The sequence below is a fragment of the Brassica napus genome, chromosome A5, assembly GCF_020379485.1.
Source record: "Brassica napus cultivar Da-Ae chromosome A5, Da-Ae, whole genome shotgun sequence".
In the NCBI taxonomy this organism is placed as follows: Eukaryota; Viridiplantae; Streptophyta; class Magnoliopsida; order Brassicales; family Brassicaceae; genus Brassica; species Brassica napus.
Genome location: NC_063438.1, coordinates 8,158,697 through 8,183,298, shown reverse-complemented (window position 1 = coordinate 8,183,298; position 24,602 = coordinate 8,158,697). Strand labels below are relative to the sequence as shown.

The window sequence follows — 24,602 nt, the reverse complement described above, 5'->3', positions numbered from 1 at the left end:
TCAAAATGATTAGAATAAACAAAACTAAAAATAAAATAAAAGAATATGAATCTCATACATTAACATCAAAACTGAAAAATTATTTATGATATTTATATTAGATATGAAGATAATTATATAGAAAAAATTGGATTACATCTTCTACATATTTATTGTGACGTGTGGTTTTACGTTTAAAAATAAAGAAAATAATGGTTTAATCTCAAATAAAGATTTGTTTATATTTTTACAAATTATATTTTTGTAATTGAATTAGAACAAAACTAAAAAAAATCAACTCTATGGAATTGAAAAATAAAAACAAAACCAATTAAATCAAACACAAACCAAACTAAAATTAAAACCGAACTGAACTAAAACTGAACCAAACCGAAAATAAACCAAACCCAACTAATATTGGTTGACTTTGGTTAAAGTTTTCTTAGACCAAATAATCCACCAAACTGAATCCGTAATTAAACTGAAATACCTATCCCTACCTCCATCACATGTCCTAGATGGCGTCTGCCTAAGAACATTATTAGTAATAAATATGTAAAATTAAATCTCTTAACATAAATTTAATAATATTTAAACATAATACTTAAATGTCACAGAAGTAATTACATTGTAGTTTTAATGGTTAGCTCTAAAATTGTATTTTATTAAAATTGGAATATATTTTAGAACTAACTCTTAAAACTACAACTTATCTACACCTAAATGCTAATGAAGTACTAAGTAATCCTAAATTTAAGCATTAATTATAATTTTCTAACTAGATTTTGACCCGCGCTTTCAAAGCGCGGGTTTATTTTTGTTTTTTTTTTCAATTGACAAATATTTAGTAAATGTCACATTTTCATATATTTGTGTTTTATTTTATAAAAGACTTAAAATTTTTATCTTTATTTATCGTATTTCATTTTAAATGACTATTTATGTTAAAAAAAATTAAACTTTATTTTTAATGAATTAAGTTGGTATAACTCTGATAAATTAATTTTACTATGGGGTTAATATTTTAATTAAAAAATTATATACTTTTAATAAATATTTATACTTTTCAATAAAAAAATTCAATTATTTTTATGAATGCTTAAATTATATTAAGAAAAGAAAAAAATAATAATTAAAAATAGTTGAAAAAAAAATTATTTGAACTTGGACTCAATGACCTAAAGGAAAAAAAAAGTGAGAATTGAATCTGATTTTTTAATAGGCCCAAATGGCCCAAGAGATATTTGATTTGGGCTGGATCCAAAAATAATGACCCAATATAGATTTGTTATTAATATTACTTAATTGTCCTTAATGAAACATGCAATGTTAGTGAAGGAAACATGTCCCTAAGGTAATTATGACAATAGGATCCTGCTTTAATAGTATAGATTTAATACATAATTTTCTAAATTGAGAATGTATGGATATAGTTTTGGGGTTGCGAAACTATTTGGTTATGGTATAAAGATTTAAGTATTTAAATATTTAGTGACATCCACATAAACTAATAAAACTAGAGTCAATTGGCCAAAAATACAAAAAGAATGGCCAAATTAGGTATATGCGATGAGAATGCCAAATAGTAAATTGAAGTGGAGTGAATATACATATCTGTCCTTTTGCAAATCTGATAGATAAGTTTTGTTATAGTCCTCTAGGATCTTAGGCTGTATTTCGTAGATTTGCAATAGATTTGGTAAATATATTTTTTAGATTTTCTAGGCAAACTTAAATCTGGACCATATATTTTTTGAGCAAAGCAGCGCATTAAATAACGTATCCACGCTTAAGATTTGCCGATTTTACATACAAAAAAATATAAGCAAGAGAGAGGTTTAAGCTTCTTTCTCTTCGACTCTATAAAATCAAGTAACCAGAGAGTCATTCTCAGATCCATAAATGGTTCAAATCTATACCGTAAACCCTTCGGTTTCAATCAACCCAAATGCCTTTATACGGTTTCCTTTGACAATGGTAATTACATACCAGTTTACCAGAAAATAACCGTATTTTAAGTTTTCTAACCAGTTACAAATAATTATATCTGGTCAACAATTATTTATAACCGTATTTCGCTATCTAACCGGTTACGTATAATCATATCAGGGCAATAAGATATGTGGATCCAAAAAAAAATTGCTACCATTTAACTTACTAACACCAAACCATTAACCAAAATCAATACAGATTAAACGCCCAACCTTTCATATCTAATCCCTAAATGGTTCAAATCTAAACCCAAAACTCTTCAGGCTCAATCAACCCAAATGGCTTCACACGGTTTCCTTTCATACTGGTAAGTAAAAACCAGTTCACCACAACAATAACCGTATTTAAATTCTTCTATCCGGTTATTTATAATTATATCTGGTCAACGGGTATTTATATCCCTATTTTCAAAGTTATCTAACCGGTTACCAATAATAATATCAAGGCAATTACATATCTTATTGTTTTTTTTTTAAAATAACCTTCCCAATTACTAACTGAAAACCATTAACCAAATTCACTATAGATTAAACGCCCAACCCTTCCTATCTACTCCCTAAATGGTTCAAATCTAAATCCTAAATCCTTCTGTATCAATCAACCCAAATGCCTTTGCACTGTTCACTTTTACAATGTTAAAAAAAATGACTGTTGTCCAAAACAATAACTGTAAATAGCAGTAGAGATTAAACGCACAATCCTTTATATCTAATCACTAAATGGTTTAAATCTAAACCCAAAATCATTTGGATTTAATCAACCCAAATGCCATTACTTGGTTAACTTTCACAATGGTAAGGAAATACAAGTGAAGCAGGAAAAACGGTTTCTCTGCCAAATACAAGTGATATAATATATCTGCCAAAACGTCCAGAGAATGTTGGTTCCTCTGCAATCTCTACAAGCTTTCCTAGCGGGGACGCCGCAGAACATCGACTTCATCATCTTCCAGAGCACGGATTATCTTACTGATTGCAAACGGATTGTGGTAAGGGGTGACTCTCACACCAACGAGTTCTTCGCCAAATGCAAACATCCTCTCCGGTATTGCAAGCGAAGGTTCCACCTCTGTTAAATTTTCCATTTGGATCCGAAGCCACTTTACACAGACGGACTGAAAATAAGAAATATTCAGAAACTGAATTTAAAAAGGATTGAATATGGATAAAAACCCTCCACATGAGTTCGGATTTGAAAGCAAGATCTGTAAAAGAAAATATTTTTGAAGATTCAATTCTTCTGACAAGAGGATATGGATTATGATACACAAATCTTATAATATCTTCACCTATGGATTGCATAATCTTTTAGATCGTACAGCAAGGATTCATTTGATAGGGGCATAATTGTATTTCTATTTTGCTGAACAATACTTAATAGTACATAATGGTAGTTACCTAATTACGCCTAAAGCTATGGGCAGAGAGTGCAATTTCTCAAATCTCATAAAACTATGTAGTCCATGCAAGTCTATCATATTTTCAACCTGCTGATTGTCGATTTTATGTATATTAAATTAGAAAGCAAGCAACCTGAAAAACTAAGTCTTCATAGGTTCTATGTATATTAATTGTCTGTTCATGTGTTTAAAATTTTTCTGTACTAATGAAAATGTTAGATATATATTTTTAATATTACTAGAGATGAACTTTCAATTTGAAAATTCAAATCGATGAAAATTTAAATGTTAGATATATATTTTAATATATCTCAACTCCTTTCTTAAAATTTCGGGTCATTCTTTTGGCTTCACTGTGGCCTCTTCTTATCCTTTGAGGTTTTCCTTTGTTTCGTGGCCGGATTCGGGAATAAACTACTGCATGCGCTTGACTATAGTCTTTCCATGCTCACAGCTAGCATCAGCTCCTTTGCGTTCTTTAAGTGCTCACCTGCGTGGTTTTCTTGTTTCAATTTCAACGAAGATCTCTCATCTAGCACATGTGTTAGTCTTGCATGCCTCCTCCATTGTCATTTATCGGGTTTGTCTTCGGCAAATATTTTCTAAATGGTATTTTCCTTGTCGTCAAGTTTTTCTTGTGGTATAAGAAGAGTTTGGACCTACGAACTATATTGTTGTTGCTTGTTTCTCCAATTAAATTATAAATTGTAGTCCTTAATAATGGGTTAGGTTAGATTCTTTGATTTTGGGGCCTTGTTTTAGTCTCTAGGATCCGAAATGCTTTTTAAGCAATCCAGATATCAAGTTTCTTTGTAATCAAACTAATGGACCACCACGTCCGTTCACTCGGCCTGTAGTTCCCATCTCATGCAACATGTCGTGTGTTAATTTTCCGGAGACTCGAAATTCATGTTTAACCGACCATGCAATCATCACATGACCTTTTTCTGTGCTTTGGTTTCACTCGCACGATATCACGATATCGGGAATCATTTATAGATAGGTCATCAATCATTTTACTACACCTGTTTAAGCACACATATTGTTTATCACTAGAGTTTGACCCGCACGACAGTGCGGGTGTTTATTTCATTTTTACTTATATGTATATTTAATTATCTATATTATTTTTCAAATGCCTAAATTTTATAGCTTGTTTGTTTTATTCAATTAATTATTTCAAATTCACATGACTTAATTCATGTGTGATTTTTTATTTGAATCTTCCTTTAGAAAGTAGTTTAAATTATTTTTTGTATAATTTGAATTATTCTAAAATAAACAAATCAAATAGATTTTCCTATATTTTCTCTCAAATTGTATCCAGATAAATTCTTTTCATATCTTTTTATTTACAATATAAATATATATTTCATTTTTTCATTAAATAAACCTTTTAAATATTTAATAAATTTCATACTTTTGTAAAATAAAGGTATATTTTATTTTTCACTTAAACAAAACTTCGAAATATTTTGTTAATTTCATGTTTATTTAAAAATTAAATTTATATTTCATTTTAACTAATATAAACTTTTAAAATATCTAATAATTTTTTTAATTATAACTAAACTCAGATAAAATTTTATATTAAATTTGCGATAATAATTTAATATAATACTTTTCAATTAGAATTTTGATCCTTGACCAATAACATTTTTCAATTTAGAATTGTGTATCATGATTTAAAATATGCTATTACTGAAAATAAAAACAAATAAATTAAATTAGTGCATATGAACTATAAAATTGTTGTGTTTTAAAAAATCAATTAGTAATATGGTAAATATTAAAATTATATGCAGTTAATCACGTAAAATACATAAGTTTGTCTGTAAAAATGAAAATAATAACCCGGTTGTGCGGATCAAGGCCTAGAATAATATTCAACTAAATTAATATAATAGTTTTTCAAATATGGATATAATCATGATATGATTGGTTTACAATTATCCGACTTTTAAATGTAGGAAAAAATATTTTAGTTAACTAAATATATCCATATTTTGTGAACAATATTTCTTTGAAAGATTTTCTTTAAACCATATTTTCGTAATATCTGAATTATTTTATTTAATTTTGATAATATTTTTTTTTCAAATATAGTTACAATCACGATATTCTTGGATTTTAACTTTACGATTTTAAACGTAGGTTAAAAAACGTTTTAGTTAAATATACAAACCCATATTTTGTGAAAAATAAATTATGATTCTAATAAATATGTTAATTTTAACTGAATAAAATTATGCAAATTTATGAATTATTTTATATCCAATTTTAGTTGAACTGTACCATCATCATCTTCTCCAAATGCTTACTGTGTTTGGTTTATAAAGTAAAAGTATAATTAAAAACGATAGAAATGTTCATGTTCAAGTCATTAACCATTATAATTTTATTAGTTGTTAAACTTTCTTCTGCATTTACATCCACGGACAGAAAATATGAATCGAGCAATATGAATCGAGCAATATGAATCGAGCAATATGATTTTTTGGAAGAAATTGATGAACAATACACATCATCGTGTAAATATGACTGCAATTTATGGAAGAAACATGTTCAATACTAATATCCCAATACATGTACATGGTGCAAATATGAACAGAAGTTATTTATGTTCATAGAAATTTGTTTAAAGCATATGTGTAAACACAGGAAAAGGACAAAAAAAAATTTTGTTCACCATGAAAAGGACAAATATAAACATGAAATATGACATAGAGCACAGAGTAAAAGTTGACGTTAGGAAACATACTTCTATTCATGTATGCTTATAGTCATATAAACTGGGATAATGATCTTAATTTATTTGACATAGAATAAAATATATAAACGATTGTTTGCTGTTTAATAGTAGAGCTGTGGGGTTTAAGGTGATATTAATATACATTAATGATAAAGAAATTGAATGTAATGAATTTTTAATAGATGGTCCAAAATGAAATATCACACATGAAAAAAGTCTTGACTTTTGTTTTAATATATAAGATTCTTGGTTTAGACTCTATTCGATAAAATATGAAACCATTCTTCATCCTAGACTTGATATTATTTATTTATTTTTGCTCAACTTCAACTTTTTTGTTCATCAATAACATGAATACAAAGATTTTAACATCACTAGAGATTCAATTACAGAGACAATGAAGGGATCTAATAAGACCGATCTAATAACACCTATGGATCGTAACATTACCTAATCAAAATTTGTTATACTCTTAAGTTCAAAATGTTTTATCTAGTCATTTCTTTTTTTTTCTTTCTAATATACCTCTCTTTAATTAATTATTTGTAATGTTCTATTTAGATGCTCTTTTAACTTAAAACTTTATATGGATCATTAAGAAATCTTAGTTTTTTATTCCTCAATCAATTTACATATTTAATACCCAACTATTAATACACATATTTATTCCCTTACCAACTATTGATTGCTTAAAATAATTAAATTAGTCAATTATTAAAAAATAGACAGTAACCATTAATTTTGTGATCGTTCATAATATGTTGATTTTTATATTTCTAATCTGTGCAGTTAATTATTAATCAAAAAAAAATGCGCATGTTAAGTATTAAAAAAGCCTATTTCAAATACTTCAAAGCTCATTTACCATTCATGACTGCAAAATATTTGTATATGCACCAATATATAAATTTAAATAAACCCATTGAACATAACTGAATTATCCATATTTTATGAAAATATCAAAATTAAAACGATTTTTTAAAGGAAAATTAAACCGAATTTAAAAACAAAAAAAAATATTGTTAATCTTGGTCTTGAAACCTAAAAGGCTAAAACTGAAATGAATCAACAACCAAACTGAACCACATTTTTGGTGCCATACGGTAACCTAAAGGATAACCAAAAAATCGGTTCGGTTGTGTTCCGTTAACCGAAATTGCAGGCCTAGTTCTGCTCTATAATTATTAACTAGAGATTGACCTGCACGCCAGTGCGGGTGTTAATTTTTACGGTTTTATAAATTATTTGTTATTTTATCATTAGTGTTATATATTTAAGATGTGTCGTCGTATAACTAATTGTATTCAAAATATTTGGATTGAATCGGGTAATAAGATTATTTTTGGTACAAATATACACTCTTTTCAGATACATTGGTTAATTAAATATTTTTATATTTCTACACATCAAAATCAAAATCATTCAGACCCGAGAGGATCCAACTCAAGCATCATACATAAATTTATAATATCCAAGTGGCGCCTAATTTAAAAATCCAAAAAAATTAATCCCGAAAGAAACAACTTGTACCTCAATGAGTATCCGAATGTCCATACTTAACTGATTTTGCAAATAGATTAAAAAGGAAACTCTTTCTATATATTTGGCAAAAATAAGAAAAATAGAAAGAATTTTTTATTTAATAAAATAGTTATATGAAGTGAAACATTAAGTGATAATAAATGTAATACTTTTTAATTATTTTGATTTAAATTATTATCTTGTTCATATAAACTATGCCTTTGAATTATGTGTTTTGCAATGTAATTTTTCACCAATTGGAACTAAGACAAAAGAAAGTTTTAGTAAAACATATTAAACCAAACTATTAACCATATGCAAAACTCGGTTATCTTACATTTTTATTTTTTTTATAATTGCACAAAGTTAATATTGATTAACTAATAAATAAAAATCTACATTATTACTTTTACGGTAAATATAATTAATGATGTGATATATTGTTAAAGTAATATAATTAATGAAATTACTAAAATAAAACTATACTTATATTTTTATACATTAATATTTGTTTTTCATAATTAGTGTTTTATATTTTAGATATGTCGTAATATAACTAATTGTATTCAAAAGATCCGGATCGAATCAGATAATATGGTTATTTTTGGTACAAATATCCAAACCCGTTTCAAATACATTGGTTATTTAGATATTTTAGGGTCATATACCTTAGAACCAAACTCATCCAGACTCAAAAGGATTCAACTCAAAACCTATACATAAATTTATAATATTCAAGGAGTGAGTATTTTTAAAACAAAATAAAACGATACCCGAAAGGAACGACTCGTACCTAAGTGGATATTTAGTGTTCATGCCTAACTGATTTTATAAACTAATATAAATGATATTTTTATGTGTTTTGGTAAATTAAGTGAAACTGAAAGAGTTTTTTTTATTTAGTAAGCAATTATATTGAGTGAAAAATTAAGTGACAATGAATGTAATTCATTTTTATTATTTTGATTTAAGTTATGATTTTATTCACTAAACATGTTTTTGAATTATATTTTTGGCTACGTAATTTTCCACTGATTGAAAAAAAAATGTTATAGTAAAACAAATTAAAACAAACGCTTAACCTTATGCAAAACTCAGTTATTTTACTTTTTTGATTTTATAATTGACACAAAACTAATATTGATTAACTACTAAATAAAATCTACACTATTATTATTATGGTAATATAATTAATGATGTGAAATATTGTTAAGACAATATAATTAATATGAGTGAAATATGGAAATACAATTAATGTAGTATTGCTATCTTCGTTTCCAAATAATTTTCAGTTATAGTACTATTCATGTTTCCAAACATTACTAAAGTGTACTTCAGTTTTAATAATATAGACTAGGTAATAACCTGCGCCTTGCACGGAATGTGATTATTTATTTTGTTATTTTTAATAAAAACACATTAAATTTGTTTAATCTGGATATCGGTTCGGTTTTAAGTTATTTTTTGGTTTCTCCTAAAATATAACCATTATTTTAAATTAATATTTTATTTTGGTTTGTTTTGTTAGAATGTTTGATTTTTTTAGTTTTTTAGAAAAAACCAAAAATTACTATTATTTGTTTATTTTCATGTTATAAATTTAAGATAATCGTCATGTCGAACTAATAGTTGTATATCATAGTTTGTAAGCGGATAATAGTTCAAGAAAAAAAAAAACTATTAAGACAAATCATTTCACTACAATTTGGTCGGTAGTGGAAGAAGCATTAAGAAAAAAAATATTTCAACTTCCAAAAAAAAATAGATACTTCAGTGGTGGTAAATACTTATAAGGTGCTCACATCAATGTGCATATGTATGTGTATGTAAAAGTATATAAGAATAAATGACAAATATATAAAGATATTGTTAATTAATATTAAATGACATTTTTGTTCTAAATAATACATGAAAGATAAAATTAAAATTAATTAAAAATTAAAAAGGCCTTGACATTAGTGAATTTTTTCCATATAAAGAAAAATCAATTGTATCCGTAAATAGAGGTGTGCACATATCGAATATCTGGGTATTTGGAGGCATTCAAGTCGATTCAATCTTTAGCCACCTAGATAGTCGGTGACTCTGATAACCGAAATGATTTAGAATTTTAAAGAATATCCTATTTGATCTGTAAATAAAATAAATTTTATAAAATAATTGAAAATTTAATAATAACATTTTTTTACAAAATAAAATATTATTTAACTTTCTAAACTTTAATACCTATTATAATAAATTTAATTCATAAAATATTGTAAACTTATATAAACTATAATATATATAACATATATATATATATATATATATATATATATATATATATATATAATTCTGTACATATATGTACATATATGCATATAACAGATCGAATTTGATATCCGTTCCTAAAAATATTGGAATTTGTGATTTGTTTTTTTTTTAATTATATTTTAGTAACTGATTTGCTTCGTAGAGTTACAGATATCCATATTTTTTGGTTCAAATCAAAACGGATAACAAATGGAAACAAAATTTAGAAATATTTTGCCTGACTTTATCCGTAAACAATAAAAATAATATATATATAGTTTAGATTTTGATTCGTTATTTGTTTTGATTCGAAACGAAAAATCCAAAGTTTTATTGGAACCGTGCATATGAGTTTTATATTAAAAATATAAAGTATATAGTGTAAACACATTTATGAATATAGTGTGAACGCATTAGCATATTTATTATCAAATTATCGTGAGGCTGCCACATATCTATTATAGTGTGAATACATTTATTACGATGTTTCTCCCTTTAATATATAAGGGATTAGAGGGATTAGTACCCAAAAGGAGTTACAAAGAGAGACGAAGCAATGGCTAGCTTCTCCACAGCACAACCTCTCTCACTGCCACGTCACCCGACCTTCTCCAATCCCAATCAACCAACGGCCAATAACGACCGCTCCAGCCACACTATCTCCCTGATCGACCGATGTTCCAACCTCCGACAACTAAAACAAATCCACGCCCAAATGGTCCGCACCGGTCTCTTCAGCGACCCTTACTCAGCCAGCAAGCTATTCGCCATCTCCGCCCTCTCCCACTTCGCGAGTCTCGATTACGCCTGCAAGGTGTTCGATCAAATTCCCCAGCCAAACTCCTTCACCTGGAACACACTCATCCGCGCTTACGCTTCGGGACCAGACCCTCTCCGTAGCATCTCGGTCTTCTTGGACATGGTTTCGGACAGCCGGTTCGGTCCCAACAAGTACACTTTCCCTTTCCTCATCAAAGCTGCCGCAGAAGTTTCTTCTTTATCTCTGGGCCAATCCCTTCACGGGATGGCTGTTAAATCAGCCGTCGGATGCGACGTCTTCGTGGCCAATTCTTTGATACATTGTTACTTCTCCTGTGGGGATTTGGATTCTGCTTGTAAAGTGTTTACCACGATTCAAGAAAAGGACGTGGTTTCTTGGAACTCGATGATTACAGGGTTTGTGCAGAAGGGCTCTCCAGATAAGGCCTTGGAGCTTTTCAAGAAGATGGAGTCGGAGGACGTTAAGGCGAGTCACGTCACGATGGTTGGCGTCTTGTCCGCTTGTGCAAAGACGCGGAATCTTGAGTTCGGGAGGAGGGTTTGTTCTTACATCGAAGAAAACAGAGTGAACGTGAACTTGACGTTGGCTAACGCGATGCTTGATATGTACACCAAGTGTGGAAGCATAGAGGACGCGAAGAGGCTGTTTGATAAGATGGAGGAGAGAGATAACGTCACGTGGACAACAATGCTTGATGGGTATGCGATTTTGGAAGACTACGAAGCGGCTAGAGAGGTTCTTAACTCTATGCCTAAGAAGGATATAGTTGCTTGGAATGCTCTTATATCTGCTTATGAGCAGAACGGTAAGCCTAACGAGGCGCTTCTAGTGTTCCATGAGCTGCAGCTTCAGAAGAACATAAAGCTGAATCAGATCACGCTGGTGAGTACTTTATCGGCTTGTGCGCAGGTAGGGGCACTGGAGTTAGGTAGATGGATCCATAGCTACATCAAAAAGCACGGCATTAGGTTGAATTTTTACGTTACGAGTGCGTTGATTCATATGTACTCTAAATGCGGAGATCTTGAAAAGGCTCGTGAGGTGTTCAGTTCCGTAGAGAGGAGAGATGTGTTTGTGTGGAGCGCGATGATTGGTGGCTTAGCGATGCACGGATGTGGAAACGAAGCATTGGATATGTTTTATAAAATGCAGGAGGCTAATGTGAAGCCTAACGGTGTGACTTTCACCAATGTGTTCTGTGCTTGTAGTCATAGTGGTTTGGTAGATGAGGCTGAGTTATTATTTAAAGAAATGGAATCGAGTTATGGTATTGTCCCTCAGGAAAAGCATTACGCTTGTATAGTTGACGTTCTTGGTCGCTCGGGTTATCTAGAAAAAGCTGTGAAGTTCATAGAAGCGATGCCGATTCCTCCGAGTGCGTCTGTCTGGGGAGCGCTTCTAGGAGCTTGTAAGATCCACGCCAATCTGAGTCTCGCTGAAAGGGCGTGTACACGTTTGCTTGAGCTCGAACCTAGGAACGACGGCGCACACGTGTTGTTATCAAACATATACGCGAAGTCCGGGAAATGGGAAAGCGTTTCTGAGCTGAGGAAGCACATGAGAGTCACCGGACTTAAGAAAGAGCCAGGATGCAGCTCGATTGAGATAGATGGGACGATCCACGAGTTTCTCTCGGGAGACAACGAGCACCCGATGTGTGAGAAGGTGTACGGGAAGTTAAACGAGGTTATGGAGAGTTTGAAAGCGAATGGCTACGAGCCAGAGATGTCTCAGGTCCTGCAGATCATCGATGAAGAAGAGATGAAGGAGCAGTCTCTGAATCTGCATAGTGAGAAGTTGGCGATTTGTTATGGACTGATATCAACGGAGGCTCCTAAGGCGATTAGGGTGATTAAGAATCTGAGGGTGTGTGGAGATTGTCACTCAGTTGCTAAGCTGATATCTCAGCTCTATGATAGAGAGATCATAGTGAGGGACCGGTATCGGTTTCACCATTTCAGAAATGGGCAGTGTTCTTGTAACGATTTCTGGTGAAAATTTCAGATTCTTTTTATTGTCAAAATTTTGTATTGCAATCATATCATATGATCATCACTGTAGACTGTAATGATATATGGACTTCCTCGCTGTACCATCAGTTACCAGAACTGTCATTTTTCTAATCATTTTGGACCTTTGATAGTTTGTTGAATCCCAGTGGGAATGGTAAGAACCATCATCAGCCAATGAGTGCTCGTTGTGTGTTGCCATCATCAAACTAGACTTCATCTTGGTATGTTCCTCCATCCATCTTGGATTTTGAAGTATGGTTTGTTGGTTGGCTGTCTCTATTTTTTCATACGTTTATGTTTAAAAGGGTTACACTAGTGTTATACAAAAGACAATGAGTAGATCATTAGATACAGTGTCCTGAGATCTTACTTTCCACCAGCGAAAGGTTTGGATCAAGTATAAAAAGTGAAAATCATTGTTTCTATCTTCCCTTTTTTTGAAATAATTCAAAGAGTTTATACTGAAAGTAACTTTTGGATGATAATGAAGACTTACTTCAGTTTCTAAAAGTTCAAATAATACTAATAATTAGTATTTTGGTGAATAGTACACTTAATTTATAGATTTTATTCTGTAATCTGTTACTAATGAGAACACAAAATGCAGTTGTTCAAAAAAAAAAATGAGAACAAAATGCTGACAAAAGTCAATAATTTCTCTGAAATTAGTTATGGATTTGTTTTCTTTCACTGAAATTATGGATACTATGAAAAATAACAAAAATTAGGCAACAATTTTTTTTTTGTATATTTATATGTTCCAGCCAATTAAGATATACTCCATATATTAAATTTCAGTATCTATAGAAAGAAAAAATATATATATATATATACAATTATACATATATGGGTTGCAAAATTAAAATAATAATACAAAGAAATCCAACCAAAAAGGCGCGTTTTTATGTCTACTTTGAAATGAAACGTTGTGGTGGGGCCCCCACAAAGTGGCATGCAGCAGAGATAAAAAAGGCATTATAATTATTTACTCATCTGTTTGTTTGGCCGCTGCTTCCTCTTCAGCTTTTGAAATCTCTTGTTTTCTTCTCCTATCCTTTCTGCCCTCATCTCATCTCTGTAAGTATTCAAAAATCCAAACAATCATCTCCAGTTTCTCTATTAATTGCTAGTAATTAGTGTCCATTCTATGTTTTTAATGCTATTTACGTTTCGATTCACATCATTCTTGTAAGAGATCTTCTTCGGCGTTATATGAGTTTTTCTTTAGAAATTGGGAAACTAAGAGATAAATTGTTTTGTTAGAGTAGGCTTGCGTGCATATGCAGGAACAAGAAAAAAAGAAAACGTAAATATAAATGTAACGGCGTTGGTTAGAACAACACTGTTGTTGTTCTGTTGTGTGATTGATGTTTACTCTTCTTCTTCTCTTTTGGTTTTATGATTTTTCAGATTAATTAAGCGTTGCACTGTGTTGTAGCCTTGTAGGAAGATGAGATAACAAAATGTTTAGGCTAAGCAAAGACATTGATTCTGCATTTCAAGGTGTTGGAACTAAAGGGTACGCTTCTTTTCTTTTTAATGCGATCCACGAGAAGAAGATAGTTTGTCTCTTTCCTCTTATGCTTGTACTCTTTTTAGCGGCCTGGAGGTTTGGTGCATCCACAATAATCAGCTTATATCGATCCCCAAGTCTTCTTTCGGAAGATTCCACTCTGGAAATGCTTACCTTCTTCTCAGCGTAAGATGCATCTCTCACTTAGATTTGAAATTTCAAGTGGTGTGCTAAATAATACTTAGTTTCTGTGTGTGATGTGTAGACGGCTTTGCGGAAGATCGGATCTCCTCAGTATGACATTCACTATTGGCTAGGACATGATGCAACTGAGGTTTTTGCTTCTTCATCTTCTTGACAACTGTTTTAATGTATATGGAATAACTAAAGATTGTTTACCTATTTTTAAAAAAATCTGAAGGTGGACTCAGTTTTGGCATCTGACAAAGCACTAGAGTTAGATGCAGCACTTGGATGTTGTACGGTTCAGTACCGTGAAGTTCAAGGTCAAGAGACTGAGAAGTTCCTCTCATACTTCAAACCTTGTATCATACCCGTTGAAGGGAAGTATTCACCACAAAATGGTCTGGCCGAAGAGACATACCCTGTCACCTTACTAATGTGCAAAGGAGACCATGCTGTTCGAGTTAAAGAGGTATATGATGAGGCTTGACATGTTTAGGCTTCAAGCTCTTCATTAATGGTTGATTGATTTTGATGTACACAAGGTGCCTTTTCTACGGTCATCACTGAACCATGACGATGTGTTTGTTCTCGATACTGCATCAAAAGTGTTCCTCTTTGCCGGTTGCAACTCAAGCACTCAGGAGAAGGCTAAAGCCTTGGAGGTTGTGGAATACATAAAGGATAACAAGCATGCAGGAAGGTGTCAGGTCGCCACTATCGGTTAGATTTTTTTCCCTCCTCTTAAGCAAGGTACTGAAAAAAAAACAATTAATTTATTTTAGTTTCTTGTAGAGGATGGAAAGTTTTTAGGTGATGCAGATGCTGGTGAGTTCTGGACTTTCTTTGGTGGTTATGCACCCATTCCAAAGTGTTCATCTTCTACAAACCAAGAACAGACTCCAACCACATGTGCAAAACTGTTATGGTAAAGATTTTTGTTTAATTTATTTGTTTAAAAGGATGTTTTTAAAAGAGACCATCATATGAACAAACAGGATAGATACTCGGGGGAATCTACATCCAACTGAAACAAGTTCTTTGAACAAAGATATGCTTGAAAAGGACAAATGCTACATGCTGGACTGTGACAGCGAAGTATTCGTTTGGATGGGAAGAAACACATCGCTCACTGAAAGGAAGACGTCCATTTCTTCCTCAGAAGTAAGTCATTCTTGGTAGTAGTATATAAGTTGATTGATGCAGAAGCATAAAATGTAAATGTTTAGGAGTTTCTACGAAAGGAGGGACGCTCGACCAGCACAAGTCTAGTACTTCTAACAGAAGGACTAGAGAATGCTAGATTCAGATCGTTTTTTGATGAGTGGCCTCAGACAGCAGAGTCTAGCCTTTACAATGAAGGTCGAGAAAAAGTGGCAGGTCTGTGTTTCATATTATTATTATTATTGATATGGTTTCTATAGATGGGAAATAACTAACTTACAAAACTTTTTATGCAGCAATGTTTAAACGGAAGGGATATGATGTGGAGGAGTTTTCTGATGAAGAAGATGAACCTCTTTATACAAACTGCCGAGACGCTGTAAAGGTACACTTCATCTCTAATATATATATATATATATTTTGATCAAACTTTCATAAATGTATCTGAGCATAAGCCTGATCAATTTGGATTTTAAACTGATTCCAGGTGTGGCGTGTAGATGGTGGTGATGTCTCGCTTCTCTCCATTCATGACCAGGCAAAGCTGTTTAGCGGCGATTGCTACATTGTGCAGTATAAATATACTTACAATGAAAGAAACGAATATCTATTATATGTATGGATAGGTTGTGAAAGCATGGAGGTACGCAGGCTGTATGTAGCCTTTGAGTTTTGTTTCTTTTCAACAATCATTTGTGATTTGTTGTTCCTCAATGACCTTGGTTCTGTTTTTTCTTTTTTTTTTACTTCACTTCATTGCAGGAAGATAGAGCTGATGCCATATCTAATGCTAGTGCCATTGTTTCTTCAACCAAGGGTGAATCTGTAATGGTTAGTTCCTAATCATATCATTTTTTTTATTTTTCTCTTATTTGGTTCGAACTAACTGATTTGTTGTTACATTTGACGTTCTCCATATTCCAGTGTCATATACACCAGGGCAACGAACCTGCTCGCTTTTATTCAATGTTCCAGTCGCTAGTTGTTTTCAAGGTCAGTTTGCAATACTTTCTTGAACATTTTGTATTTTAGTATGCGACTCTACTTCTTTGATACTTTTCCAGGGTGGTTTGAGTAAACGGTACAAAACAACGTTTCTAGTGGAGAATGCAAACGAATGTGAAAGCAAGGCTTCTCTTTTCCGTGTTCAAGGGACAAGCTCAAGGAGCATGCAAGCAATTCAAGTTGACCTAGTGGGTTCTCTTGTCCTTTCTGCGATTCTGCTTTGTCATAAATACGTTTTGGTAGTATAATTATATGTCTTTGGTTCAACTGCATGCAGGCAGCAACCTCCTTGAACTCATCCTACTGTTACATTTTAAAAAATGAAGCTTCTGTCTTCACTTGGATTGGGAAACTTACCTCAGAGTCTGACCATGATGTTCTTGACAGAATGCTATATTTCCTTGATGTAAGTAACCTTTAACATACATACATGCCTTCCGGCTTATTAAGAGTTAGTTATTTTTCTTTCAGGTTGCTAGTAACAAATATGTTTCTTGGTTTCCATCTGCAGCCGTCTAGGCAACCCATGACCACAAGGGAAGGAAGTGAACCAGACACATTCTGGGATTTGCTTGGTGGCAAAACAGAGTACCCTAAAGAAAAGGAAACGAGAAAACAAGTAGAAGAACCACGTTTATTTACATGTTCTTGTATTTCAGGTAATGGTAAACATCTCTTTGAATTTGTGTTCTTTTCATCTTATTATTATATATTATTGTTTAGTTACATGGTTCAGCTATACGCACTTGTATTTTTATGCCTAACGTAAAAGTGGTCTCGTTTTGCTCTTCTCTTCAGATGTACTCAAGGTACGATTCACGTGTGTATTAATTAAGTGAGCATAAAATCAGCTTGGAATACTCTCTCATCTGATTGCATGATTTTTAGGCGAAAGAAGTATACAATTTTGTGCAAGACGACTTAACTACTGAAGATGTATTACTGCTGGACTGCCAAACTGAAGTGTATGTCTGGATTGGACTAAACTCAAACATAAAGTCGAAGCAACAAGCTCTTACTCTTGGTCTGGTTAGTTTCCTCTGTTTTTTTTTTGGACAAGGGTGTAAACATGACTTAATAATTAGACTAATCCAACAACATATATAAGATTTAGGAAGCAAAAAACTCATGTTCCTGTTTTTAGTGTTTCTTAGTTTGTTGTACTTGTGATATTTGCAGAAATTTCTAGAAATGGACATACTGGAGGAAGGTTTATTAACAGTGAGGAGTCCTGTATATGTTGTCACAGAAGGCCACGAGCCACCATTTTTCACCCGTTTCTTTGATTGGGTTCCTGAAAAGGCAAACGTAAGGGACCTCCCTCCTAAATCACCTCAAACATAAGCTTTTGATACTAGTCTACTGAACTTGCACTAATAATTAATTTATGCATGCATGGGTACATTGCAGATGCATGGTAATTCATTTGAAAGGAAGCTTGCTAGTCTGAAAGGGAAGGAGTCAGTCACTAATGTAAGTCACGGTTGAAAGAATTTAGTTTGTGAAAAACAAAAGTAATGTGAAAAAGACTACTGATGTTTTAATAGATAAATGATCATAAACTAACCAAATATAAGAAATGATCAACGTGTTTCTAAGTGGCTGCAACATTTGTTCTTTCAGAGATCTAGTGGAAGCCCGTGGAGATCAGACTCAAAGGAGAACGCATCACGTGGTTCGCGAAGTCGGTCAAATGGATCAGAGCGAGGAGTATCATCTTGCTCCAGCGAAAAGTTTCCAAGCTATTCACAAGGCAGAGAAAGCAACAGTGACTCTACTCCACTTGTCAAAAAGCTTTTCTCAGAATCTCTTTCAGTGGATACAAACAATGGTAAGGTTTCATATTTCAACCTTTTCTTTGACCTTCTTGCTCATATAACTCGTAAGGTAGCAGAATATATAACTATAGTAACAACATAAACTTCTTGATGATTATACCAACAAATCTTCCATTGATTCCTCAATGTTGTAATTGCCTCTAAGCTATTTGATGCTTTAAATCTCACATCAAAACATTATTTTTCGATGCAGGATCGACGAGCTCGAATTCAGACATATCTAAAGAGAATTCACTGGGAGGAATCAAAGTCGATCTTAGTCTAGAGTCACTTGCATATTCATACGAACAGCTTAGAGTTGATTCTCCGAAGCCAGTGACAGATATAGATGCAACAAGAAGAGAGGTAATCCTGCAATCACATATGTCAACTTAGATCTAGTATGATATATTATGGAATAACACATGAACTTCCAAGATTATTATTTTTTTTTTTGTCTTCCAGGCGTACTTAACAGAGAAAGAGTTCGAAGAAAGATTCGAAATGACAAAACCAAAGTTCTATGCACTTCCGAAATGGAAACAGAACAATCTCAAAATGTCCCTCCGTCTTTTCTAAAACAGCCTCACATTCAGTTAAAGACCCTTGGAGCAAGACATGTTTTAATGTAACTAATGTTTCTGTTTAGTGCAGTGACCTTCCTGAGTTCCTGATATAAAGTTGATGCTTGTTTCTTACAAAACAAAGTATGACACCCCCTAACTATTTGAGAGTATATGTATCGAAAGTCCTGAACTTTATAAAAAAATTTCAAGAATAGCATTAAACTTTTGTAGCTTCATCTTCATCTACACATCATTTTATATTTCATAGCCATTTGTATTAAATTCTAGTTTAATATGGTTAAAAATTCAGGTAATTTTGTTTTTTCCGTTTAAAAATTTGATATGATTCTGATATGGTTTAAATTGAATCAGCATCATTTTGGTTAGAACTTTTTGACTAGAAAACCAAACTAACCAATAACCATACTGACCAAATTGTCTTTGTAAATTTACCAACTATATCAGAGCTCCTAACCGAACAGAATACCAATGTTCGGATCGGTTCAGAATCACAAGGCCTATGTGGTTCCAATCCATCATCATTCATCAAACAAAATTCATCAAGAGAATATAATACCAAAAAAATGTGTTGTAATTTCACTACACATCCCTTCATCCTTTATGAAGGGTACAGCGGTTAAACAAGAGGGAAAGCATATCTTTTGTTTGATGAATGATGATGGATTGGAACCACATAGGCCTTGTAATATATTACTAGTGTCCCGTGCGGGCAAAAAATATGGATTTTTGTTGATGCAATCAACGGTTAGAAAAATGATGAAGAGATAGAACGATTAAAAATAAAGAATGAGAGAGTAAATACAGAAAAAAAAATTAGCTAACCGAAAATTAGGGTAGTTGTTTCCCCTCTTAATGTACGCTTTTATCTCTTACATTAATCTATCATTTTCTTTCTCATAGTGCACCAAAAATAAGCTCACTGAACTTGAGGGTATCTTGATAAAGATGGGTTTCACTGGTAAGAGTGTTTTGCTAACTCTCATAGCACTTTGCTGCTTCATTTCCTCTGTTTTCAGCACTACAGCTCAACCTCCAATGAAACTAATAACACCATTGCCAACTCTCCCACCGGCCAAAGCTCCTATCAAGATACCAACTCTCCCACCTGCCATAGCTACGATCAAGCCTCCGGTTCTCCCACCGGTTTCACCTCCTAAGTTCAACAGGACACTAGTGGCCATGCGGGGTGTGGTCTTCTGCAAAGCCTGCAAGTACGCCGGTGTAAACAATCTCGAAGGCGCCAAACCTGTTAAAGGTATATACAGAGCCGTGCTCACCATTATACAAAAAAGGCATGAGCCTCAAATGTAGATGTATATATAGACATAATCTCACTGGCAAATGTTCATATTATTGTTTAAAATGTTTCTTTGACAAAAAAAAAAACTATATTCTACCACGCGAAAATAGCTCAGCTGGGTGAAGGTTATTAGTTCATGTCCCTTCATAAAATCACAATGGATAAACATAGATTTACCATTAAAATAGAAAACTAGATTAAGATATTGAATGAGTTAAGATGTGTTTGTGACTAATAATTTTTTTGGTTAACACAACCAAATGCAACGGATCCTTGTTCCCTAATCTCCCATATTATCAACTTTAGCTCAACTGGTGAAAAAGAAACCTGTTCTGTTGTTCATGACATGCCATCAAAAAAAAAATCGACAAAGGTAAATAAATTCACCACAACAATTTTAAACAAATACTATGACTTAGTTGGAATTTGTTCATATTTACTAGTTCAAGTTTTGTGTCACCACCCGCGTCACCTATTACGATTCATGAAGGTGATGAGAAAATTTGTTAGAGAAGAAAAGATATTTCTCATTACTCTCTCTTGTTCGTTACAGTGAATTAACTAATGTATTGATTAAAGGCACCACTTGAGTCATTATATAAAATGAAAGAGAAGATTACTGAGAATCAATTGGATTTAATCTTCTTCTTTTCCATAACAAGTTTCTTAAGAAAAACACAAAGTAAAGTTTGCTAGAGTTTCGGTACGGGTGTGTTGTACGGAGATCGATAGTTGTATCCTCAAGATAGACACCTACGAAACTACACACCATTGTAGGAGCAAAATTCTGTCTTAGAAAATTACTTAGGCAAACTTCTGTCAAACCACAATCGGTTAAGTTGTGAGAAGAAGAAACATAATTATCTCGTAACTATAATCTCTCTAATTTTAATGTTAGAATTCAAAAGCAAAAATTTACTTCACCGAATATTGGTATAAATTTAATCATATAAAACCAATCATAATTAGTAATACAATATTTTAAAAATTAAGAACTAAAAATATATATCTTTTAAATTTTCTGAGAATTCATTACAGATCATTTTAAGATATACAATTTTACTTTTTAGCACCCACTTTTTTTTTAATCTCGAGGACTCTGGGACATAAAGAAGTGTACTTTAATTTACTAGAAACATTTTAAAACAAATTGCATAGAATTTGAAAAACAAAAATTTTCAGTTCCTTTTTCAAGCCAGGTCTGTGCATAAGCCTACATAATATTTTGTAATTTTTGTTATGTAGAATATAAGTTTCTTTTTTTTTTTATAAATAAATGGTTAAACCGAAGCCTATTAAAGAAATTAAAAGCTTTGTTTTCTACTGAACCTAACTTCTTCGATGCAATTAAAATTATACGAAAAACTGACAACTTGTCTTGACTAAACGTTAGTGTCACATTGTATTTAGGAGCTAGAATGACTTTTAAATTCACGTTCTATTGTCATCAATTTCCCACAAAAGAAAGAGACTTCAATTTATTGTTAGACACATGAATGATTTGAGATTTGATAACACTTTATTGCAACATAGTTCAAACATCATAAACAACGAAAAAGGCTGCAGAGAATAAAACACACAAGAAAAATAAGAAATAAGATAATAATCAACAAAAACATAAAAGATAGAGATGTAGAGGACAATGTCTAGTTAATTTCTTCGATCTCAAAAGCGGATCCAGATGGACCTGCCTCATCCTGCAGTACTACTTGTCCTGAAGCTTGTAAACCTCGAAGGTCTTCAGCCACTCTCCTCATATCTGGCCGTTCAACTCCACACATTCTGGTGCAACTCAACCCCAGAAGAGCTACTTGGTGGATCACTGCCTGATTGTCATCAGTCACCACCCTCTGATCCATCACCTCACTTAGGCGATTTCCTTTGAACGCGGCGTCTATGTGACTGACCAGAACCCTTTCCCCGTGTGGGGGGTTAAAGCTTATCGCCTTTTCTCCAGACAGCAGTTCCAGCAAGACCACGCCGAAACTATAAACATCGCTCTTTTCTGTTAAGGTACGTGTCCGGAGATACTCCGGATCAAGGTAGCCCCAGGTACCTTGGACCAATGTGGTGAGCTGGCCTGTTCTGGTAGGAACAGGTCTAGAGGATCCAAAATCACATAGCTTCACAGACAAGGTTTGAGTTAAGAGAATATTCTCAGGTTTATTGTCACGGTGAACTATAGAGACAGGAGCCGAGAAGTGGAGGTATGTTAGGGTGGTTGATTTGGGAAAGCAGTATGATTTCGTTAACGAACTGCCCAGCTTGGTCAGGGTCCCAGTTTCGAGATCTTTTGATCGCGAGTGGCTCTGAATACGACTCCTTGGCCTCCTCCACCAAGAAAACTGGTCTCGTGACGTGAGTGGCTTGCTTGATCTCTTCCTCGGTGAATATCTTGATACACTGATTCGGTGACTCTAGGAGTCTCTGCGCCAACCGTTTGACTCGAAGCGCCTCTCTCTAAGTTTGGCTAGTTGACGGAACTTGAGTTTCAGGAGTACGCAGCACACTCCCACCAAGCATCCGATGACGCTTACTGGTTTAATTATATGTATCCTTGCGGGGTTTAGTTAAATATGAGAGAGAGATATATAAATAAAACGCAACGCTATAACTAAAAACTTACAAAGAATGATTTTTGTCCATTCCTTTTTCTTCTTGCACCTGAAGGTTCCATCGACATTCTTGCAGGTTTGGTGCTTCCCACAAGAATGAACATTCACTTTGCACTCGTCCACGTCTAGTAAGAACAAAAACAGTGAACAATTAGTGTGTAGATGAAAATATTTTAGGAAAGAGCAGGTAAAAAAAAAACGAGTATTACCTTTGCAGCCATGTTGGGCGTAGGGATTCCCTTCAAACCCGTCTAGACATTTGCAAGAATACCCGGGTCCATTATTGCTGCATCTGCTCTTCTCTCCACAAAAGCTCGTGTTTGCAGCCTGTTGGCATGTTCCTTGTTTCGTCCAATCAAGTATCACAGGAAACCTTGTAATGTTGCGGAGATTTTTAAGATCCTCCGGTTCAGAAAAGATGAAATATCCCTCTTTGACCATAAAAACATAGTTGCAAGGATACGAGTAGGACGACGACGACCAATCAATATACTTCACTGGATTTACCGATATATGGCTGCCTACATTAGAGACTGAAGTACGGCAGCAACCATTTAAACCAGAGCATGATTTAAATACTGGTCGTAGAGAATCGCAATGTGTATCACATGTAAATGTGATGGTTCCTCCATACCTCGTCGTGAAAATGTAAAAAATATAAATATTACAACCAACTTGAAAGAATTGGTTCTTGTTCGAGAACATAAAACCAGGTATTTCTATAGATCGGTTTTTATTTCCACCATCTCCTTCCATGTTGTTGCATAGGGAAATAACATTCATCAGTACCTCTACTTCTCCGTCGTCCGAGGAGATGCGAAGCACTTCTAAGTTTGAGTTGTTCAAAAACAACTTTTGCTCCTTCTCATCACACCTTAGGAGAAACTTTCCTTCGTCAACACAATCAGAAGAGGCCCCAAACGGGTACTCGATTTTGACGGTTCCACAAGTTGACTGGCAATCGGTGCGAGACTGCCTTGTTGAAACCGAAAGTGCAGTAAACGAAACAAGGAAGCATACCCACACATAGCTCTTTGGCGAGAGTAACATTTTTTTTTCCTTTTTTTCTTTGGTTCTTGAAAAAAAAATTGGCAAAGAGGATTAGTTTGATTTCAGAGATATCTGTTAAATTTGAGAGGTGCGATTGATTTTAATATGGAAACGTCTTTTTCTTATGTTTGAGACTTTGAGCTATGACAGACACACCATTTTATTGAACATGCACTTGCTTCGGAAGCGCTAAGTCATAGCTAGTATTAGTGGTTTTATTCAAACTGCGTAAAAGACAGCATTAACTACTTCTCTTTAAATGTATGGTCATTTTTTTCCTTCGTTAAGGAGGTTGCCACGTACTATTAACTGCTCGGTCTAGCTCCTAAGAACACCATTAACCCTAGCACTCCATGTGGAGTGCTTACTTTTATTTTTATTTTTTATTTTTAGTTTTTTCTCAGATTAAAAAAATAAAAAATAAAAAAAATAAAAACGAACCAATCGCGGGCCGCCACGTGTTAGTGGGGCCCGCAAATAGTGCAAGCAACAGGTGCTTGCGATGCCTAATTAAGCACTCCTCTTTCTTCTTCTTCTTCTCTTTCCTATTTTTTTTAATTTAAAAAAATTTAAGCAACCCCTAAGCACCCTTGGTTAATGGTGCTCTAACAACTTATTGCTTTATTTTTATCTGCTGCAT

At 33.2% G+C, this 24,602-nt stretch overlaps 3 protein-coding genes and 1 pseudogene across 5 annotated transcripts; 3 read left to right on the top strand and 1 right to left on the bottom strand.

The window, feature by feature from the left end:
• Positions 1-10,468: 10,468 nt before the first annotated feature.
• Positions 10,469-12,842, top strand: LOC125609430 (pentatricopeptide repeat-containing protein At2g29760, chloroplastic-like). The gene has a single exon (XM_048780875.1). The coding sequence runs from the start codon at positions 10,492-10,494 to the stop codon at positions 12,709-12,711; it is 2,220 nt and encodes a 739-aa protein (XP_048636832.1). The 5' UTR covers positions 10,469-10,491; the 3' UTR covers positions 12,712-12,842.
• Positions 12,843-13,697: 855 nt separating this feature from the next.
• LOC106434088 (villin-1-like) lies at positions 13,698-19,239 on the top strand. 3 transcript variants are annotated; one of them, XM_048780872.1, is made up of 23 exons: positions 13,698-13,805; positions 14,167-14,247; positions 14,328-14,427; positions 14,507-14,575; positions 14,663-14,896; positions 14,970-15,147; positions 15,220-15,352; positions 15,423-15,588; positions 15,654-15,804; positions 15,885-15,973; positions 16,076-16,231; positions 16,351-16,419; positions 16,513-16,581; positions 16,653-16,781; positions 16,871-16,999; positions 17,105-17,252; positions 17,392-17,402; positions 17,482-17,622; positions 17,773-17,901; positions 18,004-18,066; positions 18,217-18,424; positions 18,625-18,776; positions 18,876-19,239. In XM_048780872.1, the coding sequence occupies exons 2-23, from the start codon at positions 14,192-14,194 to the stop codon at positions 18,987-18,989; spliced, it is 2,694 nt and encodes an 897-aa protein (XP_048636829.1). In that variant the 5' UTR covers positions 13,698-13,805; positions 14,167-14,191; the 3' UTR covers positions 18,990-19,239. The 3 variants fall into 3 exon arrangements, with proteins under 3 accessions (XP_048636829.1, XP_048636831.1, XP_048636830.1); XM_048780874.1 differs by having other exon boundaries at positions 13,715-13,805; positions 14,139-14,247; XM_048780873.1 differs by lacking the exon at positions 13,698-13,805 and adding an exon at positions 13,881-13,916.
• A 703-nt stretch (positions 19,240-19,942) lies between these two features.
• Positions 19,943-20,308, top strand: LOC106434089 (non-classical arabinogalactan protein 30-like). Its single transcript, XM_013874923.1, has one exon. It carries the CDS (start codon positions 19,943-19,945, stop codon positions 20,306-20,308), a length of 366 nt encoding a protein of 121 aa, XP_013730377.1.
• A 933-nt stretch (positions 20,309-21,241) lies between these two features.
• On the bottom strand, positions 21,242-24,012 carry LOC125609429 (annotated as a pseudogene).
• Positions 24,013-24,602: the final 590 nt, after the last annotated feature.

Excerpts from the sequence above, each read along its gene's own strand:
- LOC125609430 (XM_048780875.1), top strand. The coding sequence starts at position 10,492 with ATGGCTAGCTTCTCCACAGCACAACCTCTCTCACTGCCACGTCACCCG.
- LOC106434088 (XM_048780872.1), top strand. The coding sequence starts at position 14,192 with ATGTTTAGGCTAAGCAAAGACATTGATTCTGCATTTCAAGGTGTTGGA. Across the intron at positions 15,805-15,884 it reads AGGTCGAGAAAAAGTGGCAG|CAATGTTTAAACGGAAGGGA; the intron begins GTCTGTGTTTCA and ends CTTTTTATGCAG. Across the intron at positions 17,623-17,772 it reads AAGCTCTTACTCTTGGTCTG|AAATTTCTAGAAATGGACAT; the intron begins GTTAGTTTCCTC and ends TGATATTTGCAG.
- LOC106434089 (XM_013874923.1), top strand. The coding sequence starts at position 19,943 with ATGGGTTTCACTGGTAAGAGTGTTTTGCTAACTCTCATAGCACTTTGC.